The following is a 27,401-nucleotide window of genomic DNA, read 5'->3' as shown; positions in this document are numbered from 1 at the left end:
ACATCCCGAGGACTTCAATGCAACATTAGGAGGCCACCTTTTCCCATGTCCTCCAGATCTTTATGGAACAGTACATTGGTATGACATCACAGATTTGAGGATTAACAAAACAGTTTTCTATTGTTTCTGGCTATAGAAGCCAGATGTGAATATTCACTTAAAGGACGGAATGGTCTAGCGTGGAGCGTCATCTCATCGGTTTTCTCCTTTAAAGGAAAGTATCTGTTCTATGTCTATATTTGTCATCTAGCATGTTTTCCCCCAAGGATTGCATATTGCATTATAATTCCACATTGTGTCATCAGTATGTTGTTTATGGGGAGGAAAAAAAACACAAACAAGGCAATGTCCCGAGGGCAAACAAGTGTCGACTAGACCCAATCTGACACACTGTGAAAGCACATTTATCATCCATCTATAATCCTTCCTGTGATAATCAGATGATTACCCTATACCACGAGAATTTAGGGTTCAGTGCTAATTGCTAGGTTAGGTTTCTGTTGGCTCAGGTGCTGCATACTCTGCATGCTTACCTTCACAACTGTTACGCAGTCTGTGTGAAAGAGCACAGCCGGTCTTTAAAACATCAATAATTAGGCACGGTGAATATGTGCAGTCTCGCCGCAAAACAGGCCATAACATCTTTTTTATTCTGCGACTTTGTTTCGAAGATTTAACTCAGTAGTTAAGTAATTGCTGCACGATCTATTATTTACAGGAAGGTTATCATTTACTGTTGGGATGAAAGTGAGTTTTTATATTCCTCTTCTTTTTCTAAATCAGTCAGCCTATGTTGTGTAAATAGTCATATGTCTGGACATCAAAACAGTATAAAAGGGAAGGTTCAGGACTTTTAGTAGCCTGTCATCTGGATAATTAATCCACCCTTCTGTTTCCAAAACACATTCAGGAAGTTTTTATGTGCAGTATTTGTTTTATTAGGAAAAATACAAATGAGTAGTAGTGTTCATGGGGGAAATTCAAGTCACAAATGCCTTTTCCAATTTCTATACCTACTACTTCATGATAAGCAAGAAAATGTGTCCTTACATCAATACTTTTAGAGACTGTGTATCATTTTTTAAATAATAACTACCACCAGCAGCAATGGTGAAAAAATAGTGGCTGATAAGTTATGAGAAGCAAAAAATGCTTCCATAAAAAGTTTTCCGCGTCTAAATATAGACAGGAGGAATTAGAAAAAATATGTAAAAATAGCCTCTAAATATATTGAACTAACCATATATTTTTGTCTCGATATAAAAAGCTAAATAACTCTAAATATTTTACACCATACCTGAGACCAATCGAGCAATGGATGTGCAAACATTTGTTTTCAAATATACATATATTAGGACATATATTAGGGACTGCTATTTAAATAGTTCATATAGAGCACCTTGTTAAGAAGCACAAATAAATGTTCTGTTGGATTACAATGTCTAACAAACATATACAAAGCAGCTGCTTAACATTTGGCCCTCGTTCTGCCATGAGACATGGGTGTTACTCTACGTTGTGTGTTTATAGGTCTGCTGTTGCGTGGGCACTCAGACTTCGTCTTGACACTGTGAAATGAAGGTGTCAAAGGTCATATCAGCTGCTCAGCTCAAGCTCTGTCTCATCATGGAGGCCAGGACGAGACGAATGTTTCCGTCGTGAGAACTTCAGACAGAGGAGGTCTCCCACCTCGTTTAGATGGTGCAGCACCTGAGGACAGAGGAATAGTCTCAGAACATGTGTATATTTTTGATTCATGTAAAAAAAACTCCTAAGCCTCAGAAATGTTAGTGTACCTTATTCAGCATTTCTCTGGTGTGCGCTGCAGACAGACAGAAGCGAGCTCGGGCCTCTGAGATCGGTGTGGCTGGAAAACCAACTACAACTACACCAATTCTCCTCTCCAGCATTTCTCGAGCAAAAGCCCTGTTCCACAAAAAGAAAAGAAAAGCAGTCTTAATATATTTTTTATACACAAAAACCTTATAAGAAATTTAACATAAAATCATTTAAAGTTGTTTACAAGGTTTAGACTAAGTATTTCTCTGGCTCAAAAACATGCTGTCAACTTTAGCGATTGTAAATGACCAGATTAAGAATCAGAATTTATTTGAGCATATATTTTCAATTACCAATGTTAAACATATAGCATGATCGTTGTTCCTTTTGTTTTTGTCTTTTGAGATTGATATACTGCTTTGCTTATAGAGAGCAATTGAGTCAGGAAAGAACGAAGTGAGGACAAAATGGACATAAATCGTCTGCCAAACACTTAATAACTTATAACATTCCTAACATTTTAGTTTGAAGTCTTCGAAATATGCAGTTCACCCAACAAGCCACCTCATATTGAATGAGTATTTGCTGCTTTGCCTTATGGTATTGAAAATTATGAGGAATGCTGCTTCTTCCAGCCGCTCCAAATCCTCAGTTATGCAGTAGGGGTGTGTGGTATCGATAAATTTAAAGGAACAGATAAATAAAGCATTTTAAGGGCCAGCATATTTCTGATGACTTTTATTTTAATGAGTCCAAGCAGTGAATACTTCTTCATTTTGTGGCAGTGGACAGTTTGGTGAATTCAAACCGTTAAATGTGCTCTGAAAATGATTGACTGAATCGGACACCGCACACTTTGACAGTTTTGTAGATTGCAGATGATTACTGATGTGAATGCAGTTCTTCGTGCAGATGCTGGTGCAGAACTTCATCTAACATCAGCATCTTTAAGATCTACTACATATCAATAAGGCAATGACAATCTCAATGACAGGAAGTAGATTTGCCCATATAGTAGAGTAGCTAGAGTATGAATTGCATGTCAGCATGTTTTTGATCTTGACCATTTATACAGTTCTAAAATCCCAAGAAACATCAGTGTAATTGTTTAAGAAATATAAATAATATTTAAGGATAAGACTGGTAATGATCATCATTAATGCCCATGCAAACTAAGCAATTTAAACCACAAGCTACTCATTATAGCAATTATTGGATGTGATTGGCCTTTACATGTATATTAATGCTGACTGGCATTGAAATACACTTTATACCCAATTGATTATACCCGAGTGGCTCAAACAGCCCTGGGTTTTATACCTAATCTATACCCGATCCGGCTTCTTAAGTGGTTAGAGAAACCCAGCCTTCACTGATTCATGGAAACTCTGCAGTGTTTAATGTGGCTGCCATCCACATCACTCAGAGATGATACACAGTGAGCTAATATTTACTGTTTCAAATTAGCCCATGCAAAATGGAACAGACATCTCGATAATCTTACTCTCTAAGTGTTTTTGGTGAGTGTACTTACACCACTTTGCCTGGCATGTAGAGCAGGATTGGGACCACAGGTGAGTCTTCATGGCCGTAGATGATGAAGCCCATCTCCTTCAGCCTGGCCCTGAAGTATCTGGTGTTCTCTGCCAGTTGGCGGATCCTTCGAATGCCTATTTAAAACAAAGAAACCACCAGATGTACATGAATATATGGTTTCTTTCCACTTTCCCCTGCAGGAGGGGACGTCACCAGTCGCTATTGTATTGTGCAATCTCCGTGGTGCCATCTCATTCTGAGTCATGCACCTCCATCTGGGCCATTCCAGCATCCGCTATGAACTCATAATTACAACTCAGTCGCGGCGGCAGATGGATCAGTTTTGTCCGTCTGACGGCATGGTATACACACACACGCCAAAATGAGCTAAATGGATACGATGAATTTCACATAAAATGAGTGTTTGTGGACTGCCACTGGAATATATAGCCATGACTGGAAGCAAATACAAATAATCCTAAGGTATCACACGTATTTCAGGTAAACGTATTAGAAAGCACATCAAAGGCAGGCAAGGTGACCTGCCCTGATAACCCCCTGTGTTTCCAAATGATGTGAATCACGGGGGGAGCCTGGTGCTCCGTGGCTGAAGCAGAGTTTGGCATGGCTCAGACTTGGAATACAGCTCTGTTTCCCTCTGATTACCTGGGAACAGATTGGTAGTTCTTTTATGGGGTTGTAAGAGAGCACTTTAAATCCCCTTATCTCAGCGGAGAGAGCGAGAGGAAGGGAAAAAACACAACATTCATGCATCTGCCAAGAAAACACGGGCCCCATTTTGTAAATTGTTCCTCTCTGCTAAAATAGAGGGCATGGAGGTCAAAAACCTTCTGCCAGACTCAGAAATCGTATGAGTAGGTGAGAATTTGTGGACGTTGCTGTCAGTCAGGATTTTTTCCTGTTTCAGAACTGTTGCCAACAGTTTTTTTTACCAAAAGTGTGAAATTCAACATCAGCAAGAAAGACGAGGGGGCAGAGAGGAGGACGGAGAGAAAGTGGAACAAAAACGTATCAGGCGTTAATGCATTACTCTGACGTTTCTTGTTACAGTGGGTTTTAATAGCGATGTGACAGATGTTTGGGTTGCACTGTTTGCTGTGTTCCCTATCCTCTATAAGTCAGGTTAAGACATATTTTCAACAGTTTTTTTGCCTGTATACGTCAGACGTAAAGCATGTCTAGTTCAGAGCCAGATGAGAAAGTTACTCATCTCTGCATGAAGCTGCCATGCACCTCAACCGTATGACAACAGGCTTTAGTCTTCGAGGTGATTAAAGGCTCCAGTATACCTGCCGGATTGGTGATTGCGCGCGCCAACTGTGACGTCAACACAGCGACATACCTGTATATACTTGCGCGCGGGGCGCTCTCGACTGACTGCGGTCTTCTCCTGAACGATAGGCGTCGCTGCTGATAAAAATACAGTCTACACCGCTGGAGTAGCAAGAAGTAGTGGTAATTCAATGGAGGCAATGACAGCCGAGCAGACAGCCGATGACGAGGAAATGTTGCTTTTAAGTTTGTTAGCTAACTAAACTGGTCTTAATACTTTGTGGATCACTACTGGTTGTTTAATAAAATGATGTTTATCTTATTGTGGTACCCTTGGGTCTTTTATTCCTCACTACCATAAAAGAAAAATACCTCAAGATCACCTTAGTTTCTCCTACACAACAATGAGATAAAAAGTGAAATTTAGGCTTGACTCAGATTTCAATATGGATCATTTTTCTCATATGGTGTTCATAGTAGTTTTTGGGGATGGGGCACATAGTTTCACATAAAGGTGCATTTAAATAGCCTATATACAATAACGTGACTCATCTAATTCCTGTCTCAAAACTGTTTCTTCTAAGGAAACATATCTGAACAGAAATGTAGATGATGTGGTTATGCTATGACCAGTCTAGTTCATTAGACTTGGTTGATTTTGAGACAAGTTAATCGCGGAGCGTCTTCCACAGCTTTTTTTTACGAAAAGCTTCATCTTTCGCCAAAGTCCGTGAGATCTCTTTCCATGAGTTCATGGCGACCCGAGAATCCTTTTATGCTCCCGCATTGAAGGGTATTATCCGGATCACTAACCCGGATCCTAATAATGACCCGGGAGTCACGAGTCGCCCCTCTCCATTAACCCGAATCCTTTGAGTCCTACACCTGGTAACGTACAAATTAAAACTATAAATTGCGTCATTCACTACACTCCATATAACATGTAAAACCACATTACAACGTATCCCCGTCCATCTGCCTAGCCTTTAGCAAGTAGCTACCAGAACAGAAGGTCCATAGTTTATCATAGATAAGGACTTGGATCCGCTTGCCACCACAAGTCATCGTTTGGCTCAGGGGAAGCGGATCAGACACACTTCCAGCAGACTCGTCAGACTCAGAGCCGTAACCGTAGCAGATCCAGAGATCCACACTGAAACTTCCTTTAGAGCCGGAAACATAGTGGACTTGCGGGATCCATGGATCCAGATCAATGATCCAGAACAGTAGCCTACGAGTGAGTCAGCAGAACTTCACAGACACAGATTCGGTGAGCAGACTGAATGAGTGGATTATTCCTCACAGCTCGAAACAGCAAACTCGTCGGTCGGACTCGTCATGGTTTTCAGTGAGTGTCAGCTCTGTTTATGGTAACGTAGATGCATACTGTGCACAGACAATTGACACACTTGACTGACAATTTGACAGTCAAGTGTGAGAAGCCAAATAATAATAAATTATAAACAAGCATTAAGACAGAAACATTTTTTGAATTTATTTGAAGTTGGAGACTATGGCCTCCTGTTGCACCGGTTGGATTTCTACGCTCTTGGTGATGTTGACTCAAATGACTCAAAGGACTCATACGATCCGGATCTCTTCAATGACTGACTCAGAAGACCTTGAGTCCGTAAAAAGATCCGGATTTGCCATCTCTAATACAGGTGTCTGTACAGACGAACCTGCTCGCAGAGTCGTGCTTCCTGCTCATCCATGCTTGTAGCTAGCTGCGCGCCAAGTTATAAATCCAAGGAGGTATACGCCCTCGCAAAATGACCCCAACAAGCCAAACGCCCCAGCGGAAATGATGTCATTTTTGGCGCGCGGCACGGTATACTGGGGCCTTAACCCATGACAGCCGCATAAAACTGCTACTTTAATATAACAAGTTATACAAAACATAAAAAGGCTGCATGTTGAAAAAATAAAACTGGTAGATTTAGACTTGCTGCCTCTAAAATTTGGCAATCTAGAAAACAATCTTTATGATACGCGATTTTCTCCTTAATCACCGCAAGATTGAGCTCGAGTCTTAAAACAGCTAGTTATGTTTCATTTCTATGGTTATATCCAATGCTACCTTGCGCCCCTGCATACAGCTGTGATCTGATTGGTTGCCCATCAAAAGGTCAGCGGTAATTGGGTCCAAGTTAAAATCATTTAAACTTTGAGCGCAGCATTTGGCCAAGATTTCTCGATAGAGACACAAGGGGAGCCGTTTTTTTAGCCTGTCGTGTGAATGCAGCTTCAGAAGAGACGAATCTCCATTCTTACATGAACTACATACCTTCAGATGACTGCTCTGGTAATAACTTCCCTGCCCTAGTGTCTGATGCCATTACAGCAGAAACTTTTCAGAGGTACAGTGTTCCTCAAAACACACAGATGAGAATGATTTCCTCCACGTTAGGGTCACGTGTGCTCAGTGACTGCACGTCCCCCCTCTTCCTACCACAGCAGACCCCTGTAATTGCTTCCATGTTTTTTGACCAAGCAGCTGTTTGTCTTTTCCTGCAGGTCTGGACCTACTCCTAATGGTAACATTGAGACTGTCCTCTGGATTTGGTTTGCTTTTGTTTCCATAAAAAAAATGATATTAAAGGTGTAAAAAATGTTATAAGCCAGACATAATATTTGTCTGTGTGAAGAACATTAGGTTTGACGAGCATGTGGATAATGAGACTGCAATTGAAGGTGACGTTCACAGGAGAGAGTTGCAATGAACTCAGCCACTCACCCTCTGTGCTCCCGTTATTTCCCATGATGCACTTCATGGCACGTATGATCTGCTCGGTGACAGGAGGGGACAAGGAAGTGGCGTACACTGCACTGTGGGACTGACAGCGCAGGTAGTCCACCAGCTCCTGCAACAAAGCACACACAACATAGAAAACATAAAGAAAACATTTATACGTCTTTACAGAAGTAGACTGCTCATTTCAGATATTATCAACTGAAGTGTGGCCCTGCACTTTTATTTGAGCGCCACTAGAGCGAGCTCATGTATAGTCAACACCTGAAAATCAATTAAAATATCGAATCTCGAATCATTCTCTGTCTTTATGACTGTCTTGGCGTTGACTGTAAAGAAGCTCTGGAGCCTTTCCCGCTCTCCCTTCTGTGGTAGCCAGAACACTACTTTGAGAAAGAACCAACACTGAAATGAGCCAGAATGAGGACTGCCGTGCTCATTATTCCTAAATGTCAGCAGGAGATTAATTCTGCTAGTGGTTGTCAAGAGAGGAGCAGGATTCAGGAAGCTGATTGGGCCTTGGGTCCCCAGAGCACGTGTGTGTTAGTGGTCTGAGGTTGGGAGCGGGGCCTGGAGCCATGATGGGCTGCTGCTCAGTGGCTGTGTGGTGGCCAGTGGGTGCGGGGTGATGACACGTAGCCGGAGATGCTGTCTGGCCACCATTTCCACTCACAGCCATCTGTCCCCACTGGGCGGCGGCTGCGGCTTCCTCACACACAGGAGGGGAGGGGATTTTAGGGGAAATGCTCAAACGTAGGATAAGAACCCTGACACAACCTGACATCTGTTTTTGTTTAAGGCAGGGGATTTTCGCTGCTTTAGAGCCCCCGCAGGATTTTGGTGCGACCAAGATAAACCAGTTAAGAGAACATGTCCGAAATCCATCTCACGTCTGCGGCGTGGAGTGACAGCTCAAAGTGTTTCCTCGGCCACAAGGTGGCCGCAATACTGATGTGGTGGTATGCTGTATGTCCACATAGTAAGAGTAGTAGTGCCAGAACAGCGCACACACTTGTACATGATTCCTAAATGGATGTATTTAATAACCTAATGACTCATAACTCAATAATGCAATCCAGGTTTTGAGTAAAGGGTTAATGAATATCCTACTTCACGCAAGGTTGAAGTGAATTAGAAGGAGCTTTGAGTGTATTTATTGGGGTATTTATTTTTGGTTCTCTCATAAAATAGCTCTAACATGACTGTTTTCCAGAAAACATCTGCAGAGTCTTTTGTCGGTCAACCCGAATCCACTTAATGTAGGATTCGGGTGATTTCACCGCAACAACAAATACGTGAAATCCAAAGGCTTTCTCTCTCTTTTCCTGCCTGCCTCTTTCAGGGGTTTACTACAGCCAGCTGTCAAACCAGAGGGTTCTTACTTCAAACATTATCATGCTTGTTAAAAGTCATCCTGTTAAATCTGGAGCGCAGTTCCGACGCTTGCCACAAGAAGGGGCTGGCCCTCTGCCAGCTTTACCTTCTTATTATGGCAGAGCAGGGCTGAGCCAACATAAGGCAGGAAGGGTCCCTCTCTAAAAAACCTAATTCAAGCAACATGGCCGTTTCCTCTGTTGCTTTCTAATCAACTGCCACAAAACCAGTTGCGGTTATGTTCTAAAGTGTAGTTTTTAATGGAGTAAAAAAGGAATTAAAAAGGCCCCGGAGTCACAGCCTGGGGAACATTTGTTGGACATATGAGAGGTACAAGAGAGGTGGGGTGTGATGGAATTCCACAAATCATACCTGGGTAAAATAATATTTCACACACATAGCAATAAAGGATGTGTTTTAAGCAGTTTCCGAGCCAAAAGGGTAAATGTTGTTCCTTTACAAAGATTAGGGTTACAATAAGGACAATTTTTTCAGTTATTTCATTTTCTAAGAAAAGCATTTTATTTAAGGCCATTGGAATAATTTCCATGTGATTAATCCCTCCCACATACTGTATTTTTGAAATGGATCTTACCCAGGAGGAATATTTTCAGAACATTTTCTGAGAACCAACAGGTGCAGGAATATGGATATCACTGTGATGATGAATATATATTTTGTGTTCTATTTTCTTTGAAACTCTATCTCTACCCTACCTTAATGAGTCGTTTTTTCTTTTGCCTTGTTTTTTTGTTATATCCTGTTTTATGTAAAGCACTAAAATGCCTTTCCCTTCATTGCTTCTCTCCTCATGTTTTTATTCCCTCCATACTACCAGCTTTCTGAGGGAAACCAAAAAAAATAAAAATATTTGGTGTCAACTTGTTCTAAGTACTTTTATAAAAAGATAAGATAAAAAAAGGGAAATCCAGCAATAAATGTGTGGAAGGCAAAAATTCTCAGGTATAAAATTATTAAAATAAAAGATAAAAAATCCTCAGCAACCTTTTTCCCTGCGATGTACCCTCCAGCAGCCCCAAAGCTCTTGGTGAAGGTGCCCATCATCACGTCCACATCGACAGGGTTCACATTAAACAGCTCGGTCACGCCCCTCCCTGTCGGCCCCACTGCTCCGATACTGTGGGCCTCGTCCAGGAACAGATACGCTTTATACTTCTTCTTCAGAGTGATGATCTCAGGAAGTCGCACCAAAGAGCCCTCCATGCTGATAACACGAGAATCACACAGTTACACACACATTTCATGAATTATAAACCACACTCTTAAGGTGATTAGATTTGAAAGGGGGGGGGGGGGGGGGGGGGGGGAATCTGACCCCGACCTCACTTTATCCACTGCAGTGCATCTGGTCATCTGTAAACGCATGTTACATAACTTGACATGGTCCAATCTTTTAAGAATCTTTCGGCTTGCCTCTTTTAATTTACTCCCACCTCTCTTCCTCCACTCTGATGTAATCCTTTTAAGGCTACAAACAGACAGCATGAGAGAGTGTACGGCTGGTGAAAATAGAGCAATCCCAGACCTGCTATCTTCGCCATGGCTCAGGACGTCTGCAGTCCAAATGACACAAGACAGGGTTTCACCGGGTCCCATGTGGACATCAAAGGCCGGGCCAGGATATAGCTAAGCATGCTTACTCTTTATCTGAGCCTTTTGATGTTACAGGGAGGCGATAGATGAAGCATTAGTTCTTTCAGGCGCCATTTCTTTAAGCCTGACAAAAGACATTATTGCCAGATAAAGCCAGTCTGATTACATTATTCAGTGTCTCTCAAATGACCAGGTGTGTTTTGAAACTAATAGTAATATTATCCCAGGCTGATGGCAGTGTTCTAGAATAAAAGCACAAAGAATATGTTGTGTTTTTATGTCAATAGGGCTGAAATGTGGAACCTGATTCAGAGTTAGAATAGGGGAGAAGAAAAGAAAAATGACCGTGATAAACAGTTGGAGCTGGGGGTGTAGCCAAGTCAATCTCTCTGGCTCCATTTGGCCTTGATTGTGAGCTAATGAGCAGATGCAGAGGGTCACCATGACTCAGGATAGCTCACTGCCGGGAAAGACACACGATACCTTTCTCTTCTCTCTAGTAATGAAACTGTACCCAACCATAGACACACACACATACACAAACACACTTTCTATTATTCAAAAGGTAGAGAGGGAAGCAATTTGAAAAAGAGATCATTACAGGGACTGCTAAACACAGGATGAAAGTTCTCATTACAACTTAAGATTTCTACCTGTTCAAAACTCTGCTAAGGACCACCTGGAAACCCATACCAAAGAAGATGGATACACACTTCTACTGAAGTAAGATATGCGTCTGTTAGAGAGCGATTACACTAATGTGCATGCGTGTTGTTTAGATGACCGACCTATAGATGCCCTCCACCATGATGAGGATCTTTTTCCAGGGCCTGTGCGTCCGAGGCTGCCCCGAGCAAACCGCCTCTCTGAGCAGCTTCTCCAGACTGTGCATGTCTGACACACACGCAAACACAAACAAATGTACACACAAATAGACACAAGCACACGCACACATAGACACACACAAAGGAAAGTCAGAGAGAAACAGAGTGAGAAAGCTGGCAAATTTAAATTAAAATCTCATTAAGGGAAAAATGATATTATCTGTGCTAGGAACTTGAAATAAAAGCAAACAATGGCAAGTAGAGTCACCACACGGCAGGGCAGTTCACTCAGAGCAGAAAAGGGCAATACCTTATCAGTCAGAAACACCTTCCACAAACTACTCAAAGCAAACATATTTCTGCAGTGTGGGGTAAATGAACACCTGCATTATCTGCAATAGGGAGGATACTGACTGAGTTGAGTATGGGTGTGTTAAGTGCAGTCTGCATGGTTGATTAAAATAAGGATTGGCTTAAGCAAAATAACTTCACAGTGGCCTTATGACAGGTCATAGTTACATTATTGATGATGTTTTGATGCAAACCAGCAGATGGCAGTATTGAATAGCTGTGGTTTACAAAGCCGCATTATTTAAAGCATGACCACAATCCAACATTTCCAGTTGAGCACCATGTTAACCTGTCATGGTTAATTATCTGTCATGGATGATCGATATGGCTCTCCTCGGCGCAAAAACAGGTTCACTGGAGAGACGGCAAATGCTCCTTCTAATAAAAAAACACTTCAACATAGCAGAGGGCATCTAATGAGACCAATATCAACATTCTAGAAACCAGACAGTGGAAGTGTCATCCACAGTAGCTTGCTGTGTGGAATGAGGAAAAGATGATTTCACAGTTAAGCACTGATTTGAGATAAGCATCAGCCTGATAACAGTTACTGTGTGACTGTGATGAGGGAGATGGTAAATATTTGCACCTACACATGAAACGTGATATATCTATAATATGCTAATATCTTATCCCTTCCTGACCCTCTAGTGCACACATTTTACAAGCTTGATAGACAATCTCCTACATGTTTTAAAGACTAGCAATGCAAACCTTCACACTGCATGTCCCTCAGCTTTAACTTTAACTATGCAAAGCATTTACAACACATAGCCTCTTAATGCTAGACTGCACAAACCGGTTTATCTACTCTCTGGAATACCATTTTTTCATGTGAAACATACACCTATGGTACATTTCAAATGATTGAACAAGAGATGTGAGACATTTTAGAAAGTAAATGCATCAATGAATGAATATTTTTCAACTTATCTGTTGCTGGGTTTAACCCTCTAGGTAAACAGTGGCCTTGTACTAATAAAAGAGTGCTGCTGGAGAAAGAAAGGCAGGGAGGGTCAGTTGCTCAGGTGCCTGAGGGCTCTCTGCCTTTAGACAAGCCTCTGGGATTTGCTTGGGAGAACCATAACTAGCTCTGCTTGTACCTGTCAGGACACATTTGCCGCCAGAGGACTGGCTCATTTGTCCTGTCTCCTGGAGAAGCAGTGGATGTTCCCAAAGCAAGCACAATGAATGTAATATATCATCCATCTATTGACAATATGTAATTTGACAAAATGATAAAGAGCTTTGAATTTAAAGTAAGATGACATATTCATATAAGTTAAACTTTGGGTTTGCTGCTCATGGATGAAATGCAGTCGTGACTGTAAACAGAACCCATTTCATTAAAGCTTTTACATTTGCTGCTCTAAACTCAGAATGTTAAGTAGGTGTTTCCTAAGGCAAATCCTGTGCCGCACAGAAAGTAATGTGTTTCTCAGAGCAGCAAAAGTGTAGGATGAATAGAGGAAAACATAGATAATATGAGCAGTGGTGGCTGCCCGAACAGAAACTCAAAACGGAGATGAACAGATGATATAGGGCTGGCAAAACTCATAGTGCTATCAAGAATGTTTGTTTGGCAGGAGAAGTGATTGATGAGCATCAAACTGGTTTTACTATAGCTTCACTTTTATTGTTGTAAGGCAGAAGCACTATGCCTTTTTTTCTGTTAAAGAGTTGCTGGACTTACTGTTGTGTTTGAACACCCGGATCGTAGCTCCTGATAGTCTGGCGCCCAAGATGAGAGAAGTGTGATTGACCTCATCGCTCAGTATCAAGCAACCCTAGAAATCAGCACAAAAAAAAGCTTTTCAATTCCGATAAAATAGCTAAATCACAGGTTTCTGTATTATTGAAATCATACATTTCTTACTTACTCTACAACCTTCCTGTATATACATGACCCTAACCATTTATTAGTAATCCCTAATTATTTATAAGAGGATGAATTTAGCATGGAGTGTATCCAATACAGTGGTTTTTTTTGGGTACAGAAGACATTCATTATCTTTTAAACACACAATCATTAGTATAGCCATGTAAGTATGAAAATCATTGCATTATGAGTGACCCATCTTACAATTTCTGAACTTGTTTTTCTGTGTCATTCTGCATTTGTATTGAACTGAGTCCTTCAAGGATGCATCTAGCCAAATACATGTCAGCCTTGTCCTCACTTCCCATCCGTGCCTCAATCATAATCCTCCATATCAACGTACTGCACATGTGGGACATTTATTTCATGTCTGTCAAAGTTTTTACCAGCAGACACATCACAATATTCATAATTGAGAGTGTAGTAAGTACTTCACATCGCACAAAAATCAGCATGCAAATCAATTCAGCTGTTTCACGAAACTCTCTCCAGAACATTAGCATATAAGACTGAAGCTCTAAGCATTTGACTGCATTAGTTTGAATGAACTCTTGTAAAGAGTGTGTTGACACCGGCTCAGTGACAGATACCCTCGGTTTGGCCCGGGGTCCAGCTGGCCCGGTCCCTGGTCTGCCAGCAGCTGTCACTCTAATGTAGCTCTGCCTGCACAGCGCGGCCCGGACTGGCACAGCCTGTCCCTGTAGGACAGACTTGGCAGTGTGGGTTGACCCCCAGCTCCTGCAGGGTTACAGTGGGGGCTTCAGCCTCAGGCCCTGCTACACCTCTTGAGCTGCTTAAAGACCCCGGTCTCATCACTTAAACAGTCAACCTCCTCTTCCCTCCTGTCCAATCCAATCACTGATATTCATGCTGTGTGTTGCCCCTGGTTACCCGAGGCTGTCTGTGTGAGCCAGGCTGGTGCGCTGGCAGGACAGAGAACGGATAATAATCATGCCCTCAAGTTGTGCTCTTAACAAACCCTTCCCATCCATGTCTATTTGACTGAAAGCAGCTATGCCCAGAGCCTCGTCCTCCTGGCTACTGTAATGTAATTTAATTATGATTTTAATTAATGGGGGTGGGTCAGGAGTTGTTAGCAGCAGGGTTTAGTTGACTGTTATTCATTAATTTAGCCTAGATGGTAGAAAGGAACAAAGCTAGGCTAATTAGATTCATTTCTGCTGCGCTTAAAAATGACACACATACAGTAGAATTTCCTGCATGTGGCAGTTAGTGTGAACACTCACACACCTTGCCAACAAGTGCTGGGATGTTCATTGAGTTGGTGGCGAAACCCATCCCAAAAGTCATGGAGGACTCCACTCCAAGGAAAGTGGCCACAAGCTGCTCTAGCTCTTCATGAATGCCTAGGTTACCTAGAAGACAAAAGAACAAAAGGATAACTCACGTTGCAAAATGTAATCATGGTTATTTGGTGGTCCTATAGTATTTGAGTTTTTTCTTCTTTATGGCATCCAATCATAAGCTCTGACAGAGATAAATGCCTTCTGGTATAAAATCAAGAGAACCACATTCAATAGCCTGGACTACCAGTACAAACTCACCCGACTCATCTCCAGACAGGTCAAGAGATTTATAAAGAGTCAAGATGTGGTCAGTTCGTAATTTAGTTCAAGTTTTTTTTATTTTATACCAGTTATAACAAAACAAGGTCTAAAATGTTTTTTCAGCACATTTTTGGACTGTGGCAGTTGGTTATTATTACCGACTTTGACAGGTGGGGACCAGAATACATTTCGAAAATGTATCACGTTGTTATCTGTCATCAGACGTGGTGTTTTTCTATTTTGTGCAATAAAAGAGGGTGTCTCTGGGGGACTTTCAGTAATATCTTTGTGGTCAGCATATAAAAAAAAGAATTACGGTTATAATTGTGAGCTACAGGGAGAGAGGTAGGCAGTGAAAGGTTCATATATACTGCATTTTCTGCTGGCTCTGGTCAATGTTATATGTATGGTAGATACTATATCATATAGATTCACCTATTGTATCACACACTGTACTTACAAGTTCTTATAGTGTAGAGCTAAAGTCTCCCTTTAATTACTTCCAACCTTTAATGAAAAGTTTGTATTGTAGTATATGACTACTATAAAGATAAGATTGCTAACATAACAACATAGTTTTGAGATAACATGATGACACTGAGGTAAAGAACATTGTATTTCATATGTATGGGATACTAATCCTTGTAGTCATAATCAATAACAATCAGTAAATACAGTAAAGCAGCTCTTTTTTTTATCCCAGTCGAATCGATTTGTACATTTCCTGAACCACTCAGGCTCACAGCCCCTGCTGGCATGTGCAGCATATTTGATCAGACTGTATCGCCATTTGCTCTCAATATAGAACATTTTACTCTAGGTCTGGATACTAAGACAGAGCAGAGTCCCTGTTGGATCTCACTCACTTTGCAGAATTGAGTCAGCTCTTCTTACAGTAAGTCATATGCATCTAAATAAGCTTGATCCCTTGTCCTCTGTATTACCAAGGTCACCTTTCTGCCATCAAAATCATCAAATGTGTGCTGACAAAACAAACGGTATAATAATTGTATAGGTTAAAAAGCATTTTTGTGGAGATACCATAAAGATTGTACTTACAAATCTCCAAACTCAATCTGTCTCTTTTTATTGTTCACCTGTGACTGAGGTGACTTCAAAGGCTTGACACAAGACAAGGGAAAAAAACAAGCCTTGAAGAGTTAATAATTTCTATCTCCAACATAGACCTACTTGTCTCAGCAGACAAGAAAACCATAGCTTAGTGGAAACACCTTAACATACTATGATATCATTATATGAGCGGACAAACTATGGTGAAATACTTACTACTATCTGCTTAGAAGCTGTATGTCTTGGTAATTTGTCCTTGATTATCTAATGTACTTTGTGTTAATGATTGCAGGCAAAGTGAGAGCAGTTAGCTATCCTTTAAAACAGATCCATGAATGTTTTACATGTTAGTTTAATCACAAGGCCTTTCAGTGCACTAATTTCACATGCCTTTTCCATAGAAACATCTCTGTGCAATTACAATACTAGTTGGAGAATTATCTAGATTTTATGGTCACTTTTGAACTAACCATGTCATTGTTTTCAAATAATTTATACCAGTTGACCAGAGAGCCTTAACTTGAACAGCATTCAAAATAATGTATTATCAGATAGCGTAGAAGAAGAGATGAGATGAAACTTGAAAAAGAACAAAAACATTTGGACTTTTAAGATGTGAGAGGCACAGTCACACTGAGTAAAGTGTTCAATATTCCCATCATTTGTGTTTTGCTTTTAAATTCAATAAAATACAAATCGCTGCATGTGAACTGAAACACTGGTGATGGCGTCACTTCTACAGCAGTGATCCTCAGGTCTTTAATAATAGATGCCTGATAATGCCTCATGGGAGAAATGCTTGTTATTCCTTAACCCTCTGTGAGCCTTCTGAAACATGGATTACAAACTTTGGGAAAAACAGTCCCATTTTAAAAGAGGAATAAACATATAAATAAATCACATCAATGAATAATGAATGGTGCGAAGGAATGTGGGCGAGTGTGCATGTATGTCTGGGCGTGCGTGTGTAGGTGTGTTTTTGCACTCTGACAAACAGTCGTATAACTAACAATCACATGGCCTTTTAATTTGTCAGCTTTTCTCTGTTCTTGTCAAACTGCTGATATCATGAAACACTACACAGCCACTCAGCTCTGAGCGTGTATGTCAGCTCACTGCTAGCCTGCTCTCAGTAGATATACAGCATACAGGTGTCAGAAGTGCCACAATTAATCATTGACACAGAGAAAAGGAACTACTTTTCTCAAGTAAACTTTGCATAGCGTGGCCTTTTCAGAGAGCTCTATAATATTTACCCAGTGGCAGGTTTTGACCAATAAAAACATAGCTGATCATATGATTTCAACGCCGAAACATTACCATGTGCAACGCGAGATCCTGTTGCACACAGGCACTTAAACAACATTGGAACCCGGGTAAAAGGTCTGAGGATAAAACAACTTTCAAAATTCATTTGAAGCCACAGATCCCCCTTTTTGATCCTTTCTGTTCAAATACTTCCATCACATATATAATGCTCCAATGCCCAGGGTGTTTCATAATGTTCCATAGCAATATGATATAATTTCCCGCACACCTCAGTGTCGACCAGTATGTAATGATCTCAGCTAATGCCCAAACGGTACATAATTCAACAAAGGTTGAATAATTCATATAACATTGCTTTCACTGAAAGATAATTAAACACACGGGCAGTGTAACTCACAAGCAAGATAATAAATGATGGCATATGCGATGAGCAGTTTGATATTCATCCCATTCAGTGTCACAAGGGTCTGCAAGAGACTTTAAAAAAAGATGCAGATATAAGAAATGTGAAGCACTGTCATAAGAAGCAAAACAGACACCTGATCATCCTAACTTGAATTATGAAGGACCTTTTTTGCTCAAGATAAAATGAATGCCCATGTTTAAGAGGACAAGTAAAAAAAAGAATCTAGCACAATCTCACATACACCACAAACTCACCTATTTCCTGTCTTGTGCTGCAAACCCCAACCCCGTACTGGCTAATTTTGTCTGCCACCGTTTTCAGGAAATCAGTGTTGTTCTCAGCGAAACCGAGGTAGTTGTAGGAGCCCATGTTGATGACATTGTGTAGCGTTTTCCCAGTGAACCTGCAAGTATGGAAACATAAAGAATAAGATAACTGTCTATTTTTTTCTTAACATATACACCCCCATATAATTATTTACTAAATCTTATAAAAGGTAATGAAAATTGAATTAAATATAATCAAAAACGTTGTTCGGTCAGTGGAGAACAGTTAATGAGGAGCAATTACACTCTTAAGACTTTTTGTATAAAGTAAAACACAAGTGACAGTGTGTGTAAGCAGCATTTGTTATTCTCATTTCCTCAAGATAATATAATCAAGTATTCACCACTCATTATACTACCCTTTAATATGGCATTACACATGTAACTCCATAGAGAAGGATCCAGATAAAGGTTAAAGGTGTCTGTTATCAATCATGAATATACAGCCGCATAGTTTGGAAAGTTTAGGGGAACTCAACTGACCTACTTCTTTTCACTGTGCATGTAAACTGGCACACCACTATTAAATCCTTCTTCACGTATCTCTTACCTTTTGCCAACCTTTTCCTTGAAGACAAGCTGATTGCTCCATTTTTCATTTTTCCAGTTACATTAAACCTCTTAAAACATGTTATCCAGGCCTTCATTTCAAATGCATGACGACATATCCCCTCCCCATGGCTCTGTTCGAATCCCTATTCATAATATATCCCCTGAACCCGCTGTGCACCAAAGAAGCATCTCAACTGAATCCAAAAATGTAGGGCTCATAATATTCTTGCTCATGACATATAGCCATTGTCTTTAGTTTATCTCCTCATTAGCTCTTAGAGCAGAAGTTTGACAATAAAATCTTCATTGTATCTTTTCTATCCCTTGAAGAGAGATGCTTGTGTTCAAAAATACTAACTGGTCTGTCTTAAACATTTGTAAATTCTCAATATGAGCAGTATGTGTGATTATAGCACTACATTATGTGTACAATATATGACTGGATGACAGTACCTGAATGTCCAGTTGTAGTCATCAGACACCCTCTCCATGACATCAAAGACAGGTCCTGGCAGGCTGCATATGGGACGGTTCCAGTTGTCACGTACCCTCATGTACAGATTTCGAGTGTAAAAGTTCTCGAAATCTTGATAAAGTGGCACAAAGTCCTAAAGGCAAAGAGAAAAAAAAAGTGTCACAGAGGTCAGAGTGGAGGAACAATAGGAGCAGAAACTTCAAACACTGAACACACACTAGAACTTATCCAAGCACTGTAACAAACAAACCATATCAAAACTAACAAAAGATTACATTACAAAAAGATGCGTAAGTGATTGTTTCTCTAAAAAAAAAAAAACAGAAAGATTCTGCACATTCATTTATAGTAAAGCCTGCTTTTTTCACTCATTGGCTGGCACTAAGAGAACAACAGATGTATTGCCATGTTGAACTTGAAGTTATAGAAATGTAATTAAAATGGCACTGAAGTCAGAGCTCTTTTATAAATATTGCTTTAGGCCTTGAAGATCATACAGCTATTCATAACATTGTATTTCTACCCCTGACTACATCAAGACATGTATTGCATATTATAATCATTCATTTTTACCTGGGTAGGAGAGTTAGATCTTCACTACAGTAGATGTATGTTTTCATTCATAAGGATGTTATAACAATGCAATTAGACAAGATTTTCTGAGCATTTGCTTTCATTAATCCCCTCTACGTATGATCCAATAAAGTCACCATTACAACAGAGCCAACATTCAGTTAAGCTCTTCTTTATTTAAAATGTAAATGATGTTGTCAAAATAAGGGCGCAAACTGCAATATTATTCCTCATAGACACTGCTTTTGTTTGTATATCTGTGGATGATATTTCTTATCTTGTAATAACAAATCCTGGTCACAGCTTTTGGTTTTATAAGGTTATATATTTTTACAAGCCAAAATGAACATATCATTAACAACTACCAAAATAATCTTACAACTGCACATTTTCGGATAAAAAATAAATACAATCTATGGTAACATTGTGGCTTTTATATGGCAGTTCTCAAGCCCTATCTTGGTTTTAAAGCACTGTTACAAAGAAAGAAGTTAATCCTCCGAGATTTAATTATATCTTCAACCCATATTCTCTGTGGTGTCCTGTCTCACCCATGGCAACATCATGGTGCAGAGGAACATGAAGGAAGGAAGCAGAGAGAGTGAGAGAGCTTAAGAGCAAATATTGAAATAATTAGGAGGGTACAAAATGTGTTGACACCCAAGGCATGATCCTCTATTCCAACCGCCTGGGTGTTTACAGTGTGTATGCTTGAAATATGCCTGTTTGTGCTGATTGCATGTTTTACCTACCTTCTGTTCCTGTCTTTCCTGGGCAAGGTGGCACTTCTCTATGCCCACAGCTCTGAGAAAATCCCTGAAGTAGCCAAACAGCGTGACAATGCCAAAGCCCAGGTATGTCATGACAGCCACGTACATCGGGGCCTGTTCAAAGCACTCTTGCTTGTGCTGCCTAGAGGCAACACCAGTCCCTGGGCAATCTTTCTATACAAAAAGACACACACATTGCTGTTTTATATTGCAGGCAAGACCAGAGAAAACAATACTGTTTGAATAAATGTTGGTGAATTTTAAACGAAGGGTTTTAATTATTGCACCATTAACCTAAATAAAAGAAGACACAGACATTGGTGCACTTACAGAAGTCACAATCATATATTATCTAACACTGAGGGAAGACAACTTGAACACTATGTGTAGCGATATTATAAAATAATATCGCCACATAACATTATCGCTTTGTTGACATTCAAATATGTAAAAAATACATTTTTACTAAAGGGTAATTCTGTAGATTCTGATTTTTTTTGTATATAACAAGACCTTATAGGCCTAAAATAGCATAAGCAAGTTTAATTGGGAAAAAGTGTATACGAGTTTAAAATTGTGTAATTGTTGAAAGGACTTAAGTAAGTAACAAATGTTTTTTTTTTCTTCAGCCAATGCTTTAACCTTTTCAATATCATCATTATAGGCATTAATAAAATAACCTTTTTTGTTTAAATGTTTTGTCTTAACTTAATCACAAGACAGTTTTCCCAGGCATTTACAAATCGACTTCAAGAGGCAGGTTTTCATCATGTAACAGCCCTTTGTTTCTTGTGACTAAAGACATCTTTCAAGAAGGCTACATAACTTGTACTGCAAGGGACCCAATAATAAAGAAAGCAAAAGGTAATTAAAATACATGATGCTACATTGACGATTAACTACGAAGGGATATTTTGTTAAAACGTTGATTGACACCAGAATGAGGTGAGTCACTTCCGGTTACCATTTATGTGCGGCTAAGCAGTGTGCCTCGAATATTGAATTTCAAAAATGTATGCAACAAACAGAATATTTTTAATGAATATTTTTTTCACATAATATTCTTGGAGGATTGTGGATATATCTTCAAGCAGCAGTAAGTGTTTTAAACGTGACGTTAACGGCTATGGGTTTTCACTAGAGCTAGCTTACGCACAACTAATGCTAAAATCCGTTTGCTTAACCCATTGCTTAAGTATCAGGCAATTAGTTAGAAACGTATGAATGTAAACTTAATGTGTTGGACTAATGGAGCAGTTGCATATAGTTTTGCTCTACATGTTTGAATTATTGCTAGTTTGTAAATTTCAAGATACCATTAAAAACACAATGGCTAAGAAGCCTCAACAAACCAGCAGATGGCTTAATTGTAGACAACCTAGGCTACATATCACTCATCTGTCTTTCATCAAATTAACGCAAAGGCTGCAATTCAGGTTTCAGATACACAGAGCAGTTCATCCGCCTAAAGGTGAAGACTGCTTTTGCAAAAGAAGTATTTCAGGGCGGGGTCGTTTGTGTATTATTCAAGCTGTTCCCTTTTTTTTTTGTTGTAGAAACTAACCTTGTCCTGTAAAAATAGCAACCTATTTGAACAGCATTTAAATCATATTTTTAATTTTATTTTTTACTACTGTACATGAATACAACTTTCTGTAACCTCAATATCACAGCAACTAATGGTAGCGTTTCCGTAAGAGCCGGAGATGAACAAAAATCAATGACATAACTACACTGCTTCTACGTTCACAGAGTAGCATGGTATTGGTGACGGTTTGTTTTTATATAAATGGGGAACAGTATCTATGGGTTACAACTTTTGCCTACGTCACGGAGGTTGTTTCAGGCAAAGAGCCCCCATGAAAAGGATATTTGCTCAGATTCAAGACAAACTGTCAAAGCAAATGGTAAAACACTCCGTGCATTAAAGCCGGTGCACAAAATACTTTGGAGCCCAAATATATGTATGTAGACAAATCCATCCGCTGACGGACATACCTCTCTCTTGTTGTGATAGCCATTTCTCTTTATATCTTCGCGTTTCAGTCCATTCTGGTTCAAATGTGGTTTTAAGTTGCCGTTCGCAGCAGTTCTTGCCATATTTCTCTAAGCACACTAGCAACTGTCTCCGCTGTTACCTGACTGTCAGGTAATATAACCGGTGTGCTTTACTGAACTTAGACAGGTGACTTCCTCCTTTTTTAGCTTCGCCTCAGCCTCGTGTGTATTGTGGCTGTGTTTGAACAGCAACAAAGTCACACTTCAGTTATTGGACTGTGTCTACATCACGTAAATGTGCCAATTTATCTTCTCCTTTTATTCCAAAATGAAACCTGCGAAAATTAACAAACCGTTTGAGTTTCAAAATGTCGTTTTTATTTGAATAAAATGTTTTATTTTTGTCATGATGTATTATTCTCACCATTCTAGTACTTTTAAAAGTAAAAAAGAAAAGAGTTTTAACCATATTTCCATATACTATAATGCTACTTTTCACTTAAACAATACTTAAATAGAAAGCAAACTGCTCTCTACATTAGATTGATTAGACATTCTAAACTACTCTTCAATTATTATTACTTGGTGGAATTATTTAGATTTTTAAACAAAGAAATCATGATCATGAACTATTATACTATAGCATTACACTACTTAACAATGTAGTAATGTAGTTAAAAGGATCACCTCCAGCATATGCATCATTCTAACCTTTACAAAAAATATCATGTAAAAAAAATACAACTTGAAAGGTGCATTATCCGGCATAACTTGTTGTTTTTGCTTGTGACACTAAGTGTACTTGTTCCAGTAGGATTGTTGAAACATAACTTTTACAAGTGATTAAGTATAATTACATTATGATATTCTTACAATAGAATTATGTTTAACCTAACTTGATGTAGGGCTTCAAAATAATACCTGGTTGAGATTGTGGAAAACGTATTGCTTTCATGATTTGTTTGCAGAGTTCATTTATTGAAGCCTTATCTTATGAGACTGGTCAGCCAGGTGGTGATACAGTAGCAGTGGTGATACAGTAGCAGTACATGCCAAAATTAATCCTCCGCAGGGTTCGCTGTTCACAGTTGTATGATGGTAATCGAGTTAACATAGTTTAGCAATTATTTCACGGCTTTAGACACCTAATTTCCTTAAAATTGAGCTTAAAATTATAATACGATGCAGCACTTTTATACAGAACGTGCTTTTATGCATTCACAGGTCAGATGGCAGGATGAGCTACAGCTGGAGAGCTTTTCAGGAAAAGTTGATTCTGGGCATACTGTATGTCCTCAGTTTACAGTGAGTAATAGAAACATTTTATTTATAACTTTCATCCAAATAGATTATGTTTAAAGTTACAGCTTTAAGCAGACGAGTGTAATCACCAGACAGCTTAATGGTGCACTTTACACCTCCTGCTGTGGCATTGTTTTTGCAGGGCATAGATGGGATTAGAAACAGGAAGGCGTGCCACAATTTTCCGCCTTTGTGGTTGATTATTTACTGAAGTGTCATAAATACTGCCATAGTTCAAATCAAAATAGCCTTGTAAAGTCACTTCTGCATGCTGTTGTTGACAATTTATTGTCCACCTGCCTTGCTGAGATTTTTCCCTTCTGGGTAAACACAGAGAGGTTGTTTGTAAAATGTCAAAGCCTACTCAGTGGTCTTGCGGTGCACTTAGTTTGTGGGTGCGGTGCACAATAAATGGCAACATGCGCTGTATTGTGACAGTCGATGTAATGAGGGTTTTTCTTTACTTATTGACATTGGTCTGTTGCTGTTTTGAGTAGCTGGTTTCTCTGTATGTCTGTGTGCAAGCAGAATATGAAATACAGACAGTGCAAGTGATGTGGTTCAGGGGAGCATGGAGAACCAATGCAAGTGAACTAGGGAAAGACTAGGAAATGTTGTAGGTGACACTATTTGCTACTCACTCTACTTTTTACTATCACAGTGTCTTTGACTAATCCTGATGAATTGGCCTCTTTAGTTGTGTAATCCATCCCATAATGTTTATGTTCCATCAGCCAAGATTGACAGGTCAAGGGGGCGGCCTTGCAGTCATACATAGAAATGATTTAAGTTTCACTTGGCTGATGCTCCATCTTTGAGAGTTTCTGTTTCAATTTAAACAGTACACTGGCCATTTTATGTGTATGCATCTAATCGTTATGTTTTTAAATCAGACTTCTTTTTTCTTAGAGATTTTAATACACATGGGTGTTGCCCCTTTTCTCCTTATTTACCTCTGATTTGATCAACTTTTTAGATTATTTTAATTTGAAACACATATGGAGCTGGCAGCATGACAAAGGAAACACTTGACCTTGTACTGCCCCATCCAGAAGTCAAACCCCCCACATTGTCAGTTTCCCACCCTTCAAATCCACTTTCTGTTCCTCCTTCCTGTCAACCATTTACTGCCGACAGGTTTTTGCAGTTTTTAAAACTAATGAATACTCAAGCTTGTGTTTTTAATAACTCCGGCTCATAGATTTTAGAGGCTATACTGTAACTCCAATCAGATTTACAAGTTGAATGTTCCTTCTCTGCCATGGTTGAATGCAAAGATACATGTAAGAAGTCGATTCCAATTATAAGTCATTTTTGAGTCATTCAAGATTTTATTACAAATTGTCTCAACTGTTCTTTCAACACAGCACTGATACTGCTCTAGTCAAATTATCAAATGGCTTACAGAACAGATGCCATCGATACTGGTCTGTACTCCACATTTAAATGTGCCTTGCCCTCAGCTTAGCCTTTAACACAGAGGATCTATATCAGCAGCCTGAAAAACCATGTTGGTATCAGGGATCTCGCTCTGGATTAGGTCACCTCCTGTTAGTCAAACAGGTTCTTGGGATGTCAGGCAGAAAACTCAGTCACCTCTTTTGAATCTCTTCTAAAACTGGCTTGAATCATTTGGCTTTTTCTTAAACCAAGGGTTTTTGTTGCAACTTTCTTCTTTTTAGTTTTTCTTCTTCACTTTTATGACTTATGACTGCATGTCTCAGCTTCAGTATTTGTATTGTAAAGCACATTTTACATTTGTTTTTTTTTAAACTGCTACATTAATTTCATAGTATAATTTATACTATCTCTTACTTACTCTCGTACATACTTTCTTATTTGAAAAACTAACTTTCTTTTGGGCTTTTTCTGCTGATGTGTGTTTGGACTAGAAGCACATTTGATTGAAGAACTGTTAATGCTTTATATTTTACAGCCTGTCTGATATCCCCCATGTCATTTCAACCCAAATCATTTATCACTATAGGTAGGACGACTCAATCCTTCACAACCATTCACCTTTTGACAGACGTCATCCTCCTCTCGCAACCAACCCCCAATCGGAAGTTGTGCAGTCTCTTTGACGTGTGTGTCTAGAGTTCTTATGTCTTTATTTGAATTGCAAAGCATGTAGAATCAGAACTTCCTTGGATGTATTGTGTGATGTTTTGGCTGAAAACACTTAGACCCTGTGGGATGACACGTGTCATCCGCACTTCATAGCTGCCCTCACTTCACACTAACTGATGAGGGTTGGTGTTGTCTAATGACTCAAGACCCCTGTGAGGGAGGCAGTTGGGAGGCTGACACTTGCATCAGGGTATAGGAAGGCTGAGGGCTGGGAGATTGTGGGTGTTGCAGAGAGCGAAGGAGAGAGGAAAAGGACACAGTGGATTCAGTACAGAGTAGTCGGCTTGCGTCCAACTCTTCCAGAGAAAGTGATTGAATGCGGGGTAGCTTACCGCAGTCTTAGTAAATTAAAGGTATCCGCAGCGCTCACCTCCTCTCAGCTCAGCTTGGAGACTTGAATGGAGTTTTCACAGAGTCTGGTGCCTCAGTGCCTTCACTACAGGATTGCTTTCCACCAGAGGGACCACATGTAACCTACATCTGTCAGCCTTCATTAGCTGTGTCAGTCTGGATGGCGCTGTTAATTTTGACTATACAAATGTTTTTTTTTGTGCAAATTCTTCGACTCAGTTGGCACATTTAAGGCAATTCTGACTTGCAATCTGAAGTTTCCAGCATTCAACTTTTAGTCATACTTTATCTTGCTGTCGAACATGCTGTCCTTGCTAGTGAAACTAAATGTGATCAGTATTAAAAGAGGGCCAACATATTAGGCTCATCTCTGTTGGGAAATTCTCCATTTTACACTTTAGCAAACATCTTTCATCTTTTCAGCGTGACTGAAGATGTCTTTACTTCCTGTTTGATATTGATTGATGTTTTAATTTCATAGCAGTTATTGATCCTTGTAGGTTTCACACTGACTTCTCTCCTCGGCAGTTAACATTATTAGATTCAGTTTCCCTTTTTAAGATGTGATGGGGGAAAATGATTTTGAAGCCTCCATGAAAGAGATTTCCCACCTTGAATACAGATGAATGGTGAAACGGTGTATATAAGGGGATAAGCTGCCCACAGCGCCCAGTGGGACGTCTCCATCTACAATGCTTTCATGTGAAGCTCATGTAAAATGGGCTTTCCTTAAATACATGATGAATACTAATCCATATTTGATCTGCTTGCAGTTTTTTAATAGACTTGTTTTTAATAATTTTGCTAGCTTGGCAAAGTGATTATTTTTCATTATGAGTTATTGTGCCTCATGCATTCATAGCTGTGGTTGGGGGTTTATTAAATTAAAAACAAGATTATGTGTGTTCATGAAGAACACTTTTCAGAGCGCTCACAAAAATAAAAGGGTTTTAATGAGTACATGAGATGTGGGATGTCCCTCCACCTAGTGGCAGTGCAGGGGAACACACCCCAGGCTACAATCACACACACACACACACACACACACACACACACACACACACACACACACACACACACACACACACACACACACACACACACACACACACACACACACACATGCTGCTTCATATACCCCGCCCATTTTTTCCCTGTAGTGTAATATTTGATTATGGCAAATGTGTTTGACTAAGCAGACTGACATG

The 27,401-nt window shown here is 39.7% G+C and overlaps 1 protein-coding gene and 1 long non-coding RNA gene across 3 annotated transcripts in view; one reads left to right on the top strand and one right to left on the bottom strand.

Annotated features, from left to right (window-relative positions):
• Positions 1-13: 13 nt before the first annotated feature.
• sptlc3 (serine palmitoyltransferase, long chain base subunit 3) lies at positions 14-22,635 on the bottom strand. The gene is made up of 12 exons (XM_063874846.1): positions 22,411-22,635; positions 20,395-20,586; positions 19,048-19,202; positions 17,971-18,119; positions 14,654-14,778; positions 13,217-13,310; positions 11,137-11,242; positions 9,740-9,959; positions 7,346-7,472; positions 3,314-3,449; positions 1,797-1,926; positions 14-1,710 (listed from the first exon to the last, which is right to left on the bottom strand). The coding sequence occupies exons 1-12, from the start codon at positions 22,510-22,512 to the stop codon at positions 1,597-1,599; spliced, it is 1,650 nt and encodes a 549-aa protein (XP_063730916.1). The 5' UTR covers positions 22,513-22,635; the 3' UTR covers positions 14-1,596.
• Positions 21,168-27,401, top strand: part of LOC134858757 (uncharacterized) — an 87,235-nt gene continuing 81,001 nt past the window's right edge. For both annotated transcript variants that reach the window (XR_010164996.1, XR_010164995.1), the window contains exon 1: positions 21,168-21,276. This is a non-coding gene — a long non-coding RNA (uncharacterized LOC134858757). The remainder of the gene's footprint in view (positions 21,277-27,401) is intronic.

The sequence above is a fragment of the Eleginops maclovinus genome, chromosome 22 (assembly GCF_036324505.1).
Source record: "Eleginops maclovinus isolate JMC-PN-2008 ecotype Puerto Natales chromosome 22, JC_Emac_rtc_rv5, whole genome shotgun sequence".
Classification (NCBI taxonomy): Eukaryota; Metazoa; Chordata; class Actinopteri; order Perciformes; family Eleginopidae; genus Eleginops; species Eleginops maclovinus.
The sequence above is the reverse complement of the archived record's forward strand: the minus strand, read 5'-3'. Positions and strand labels throughout refer to the sequence as shown.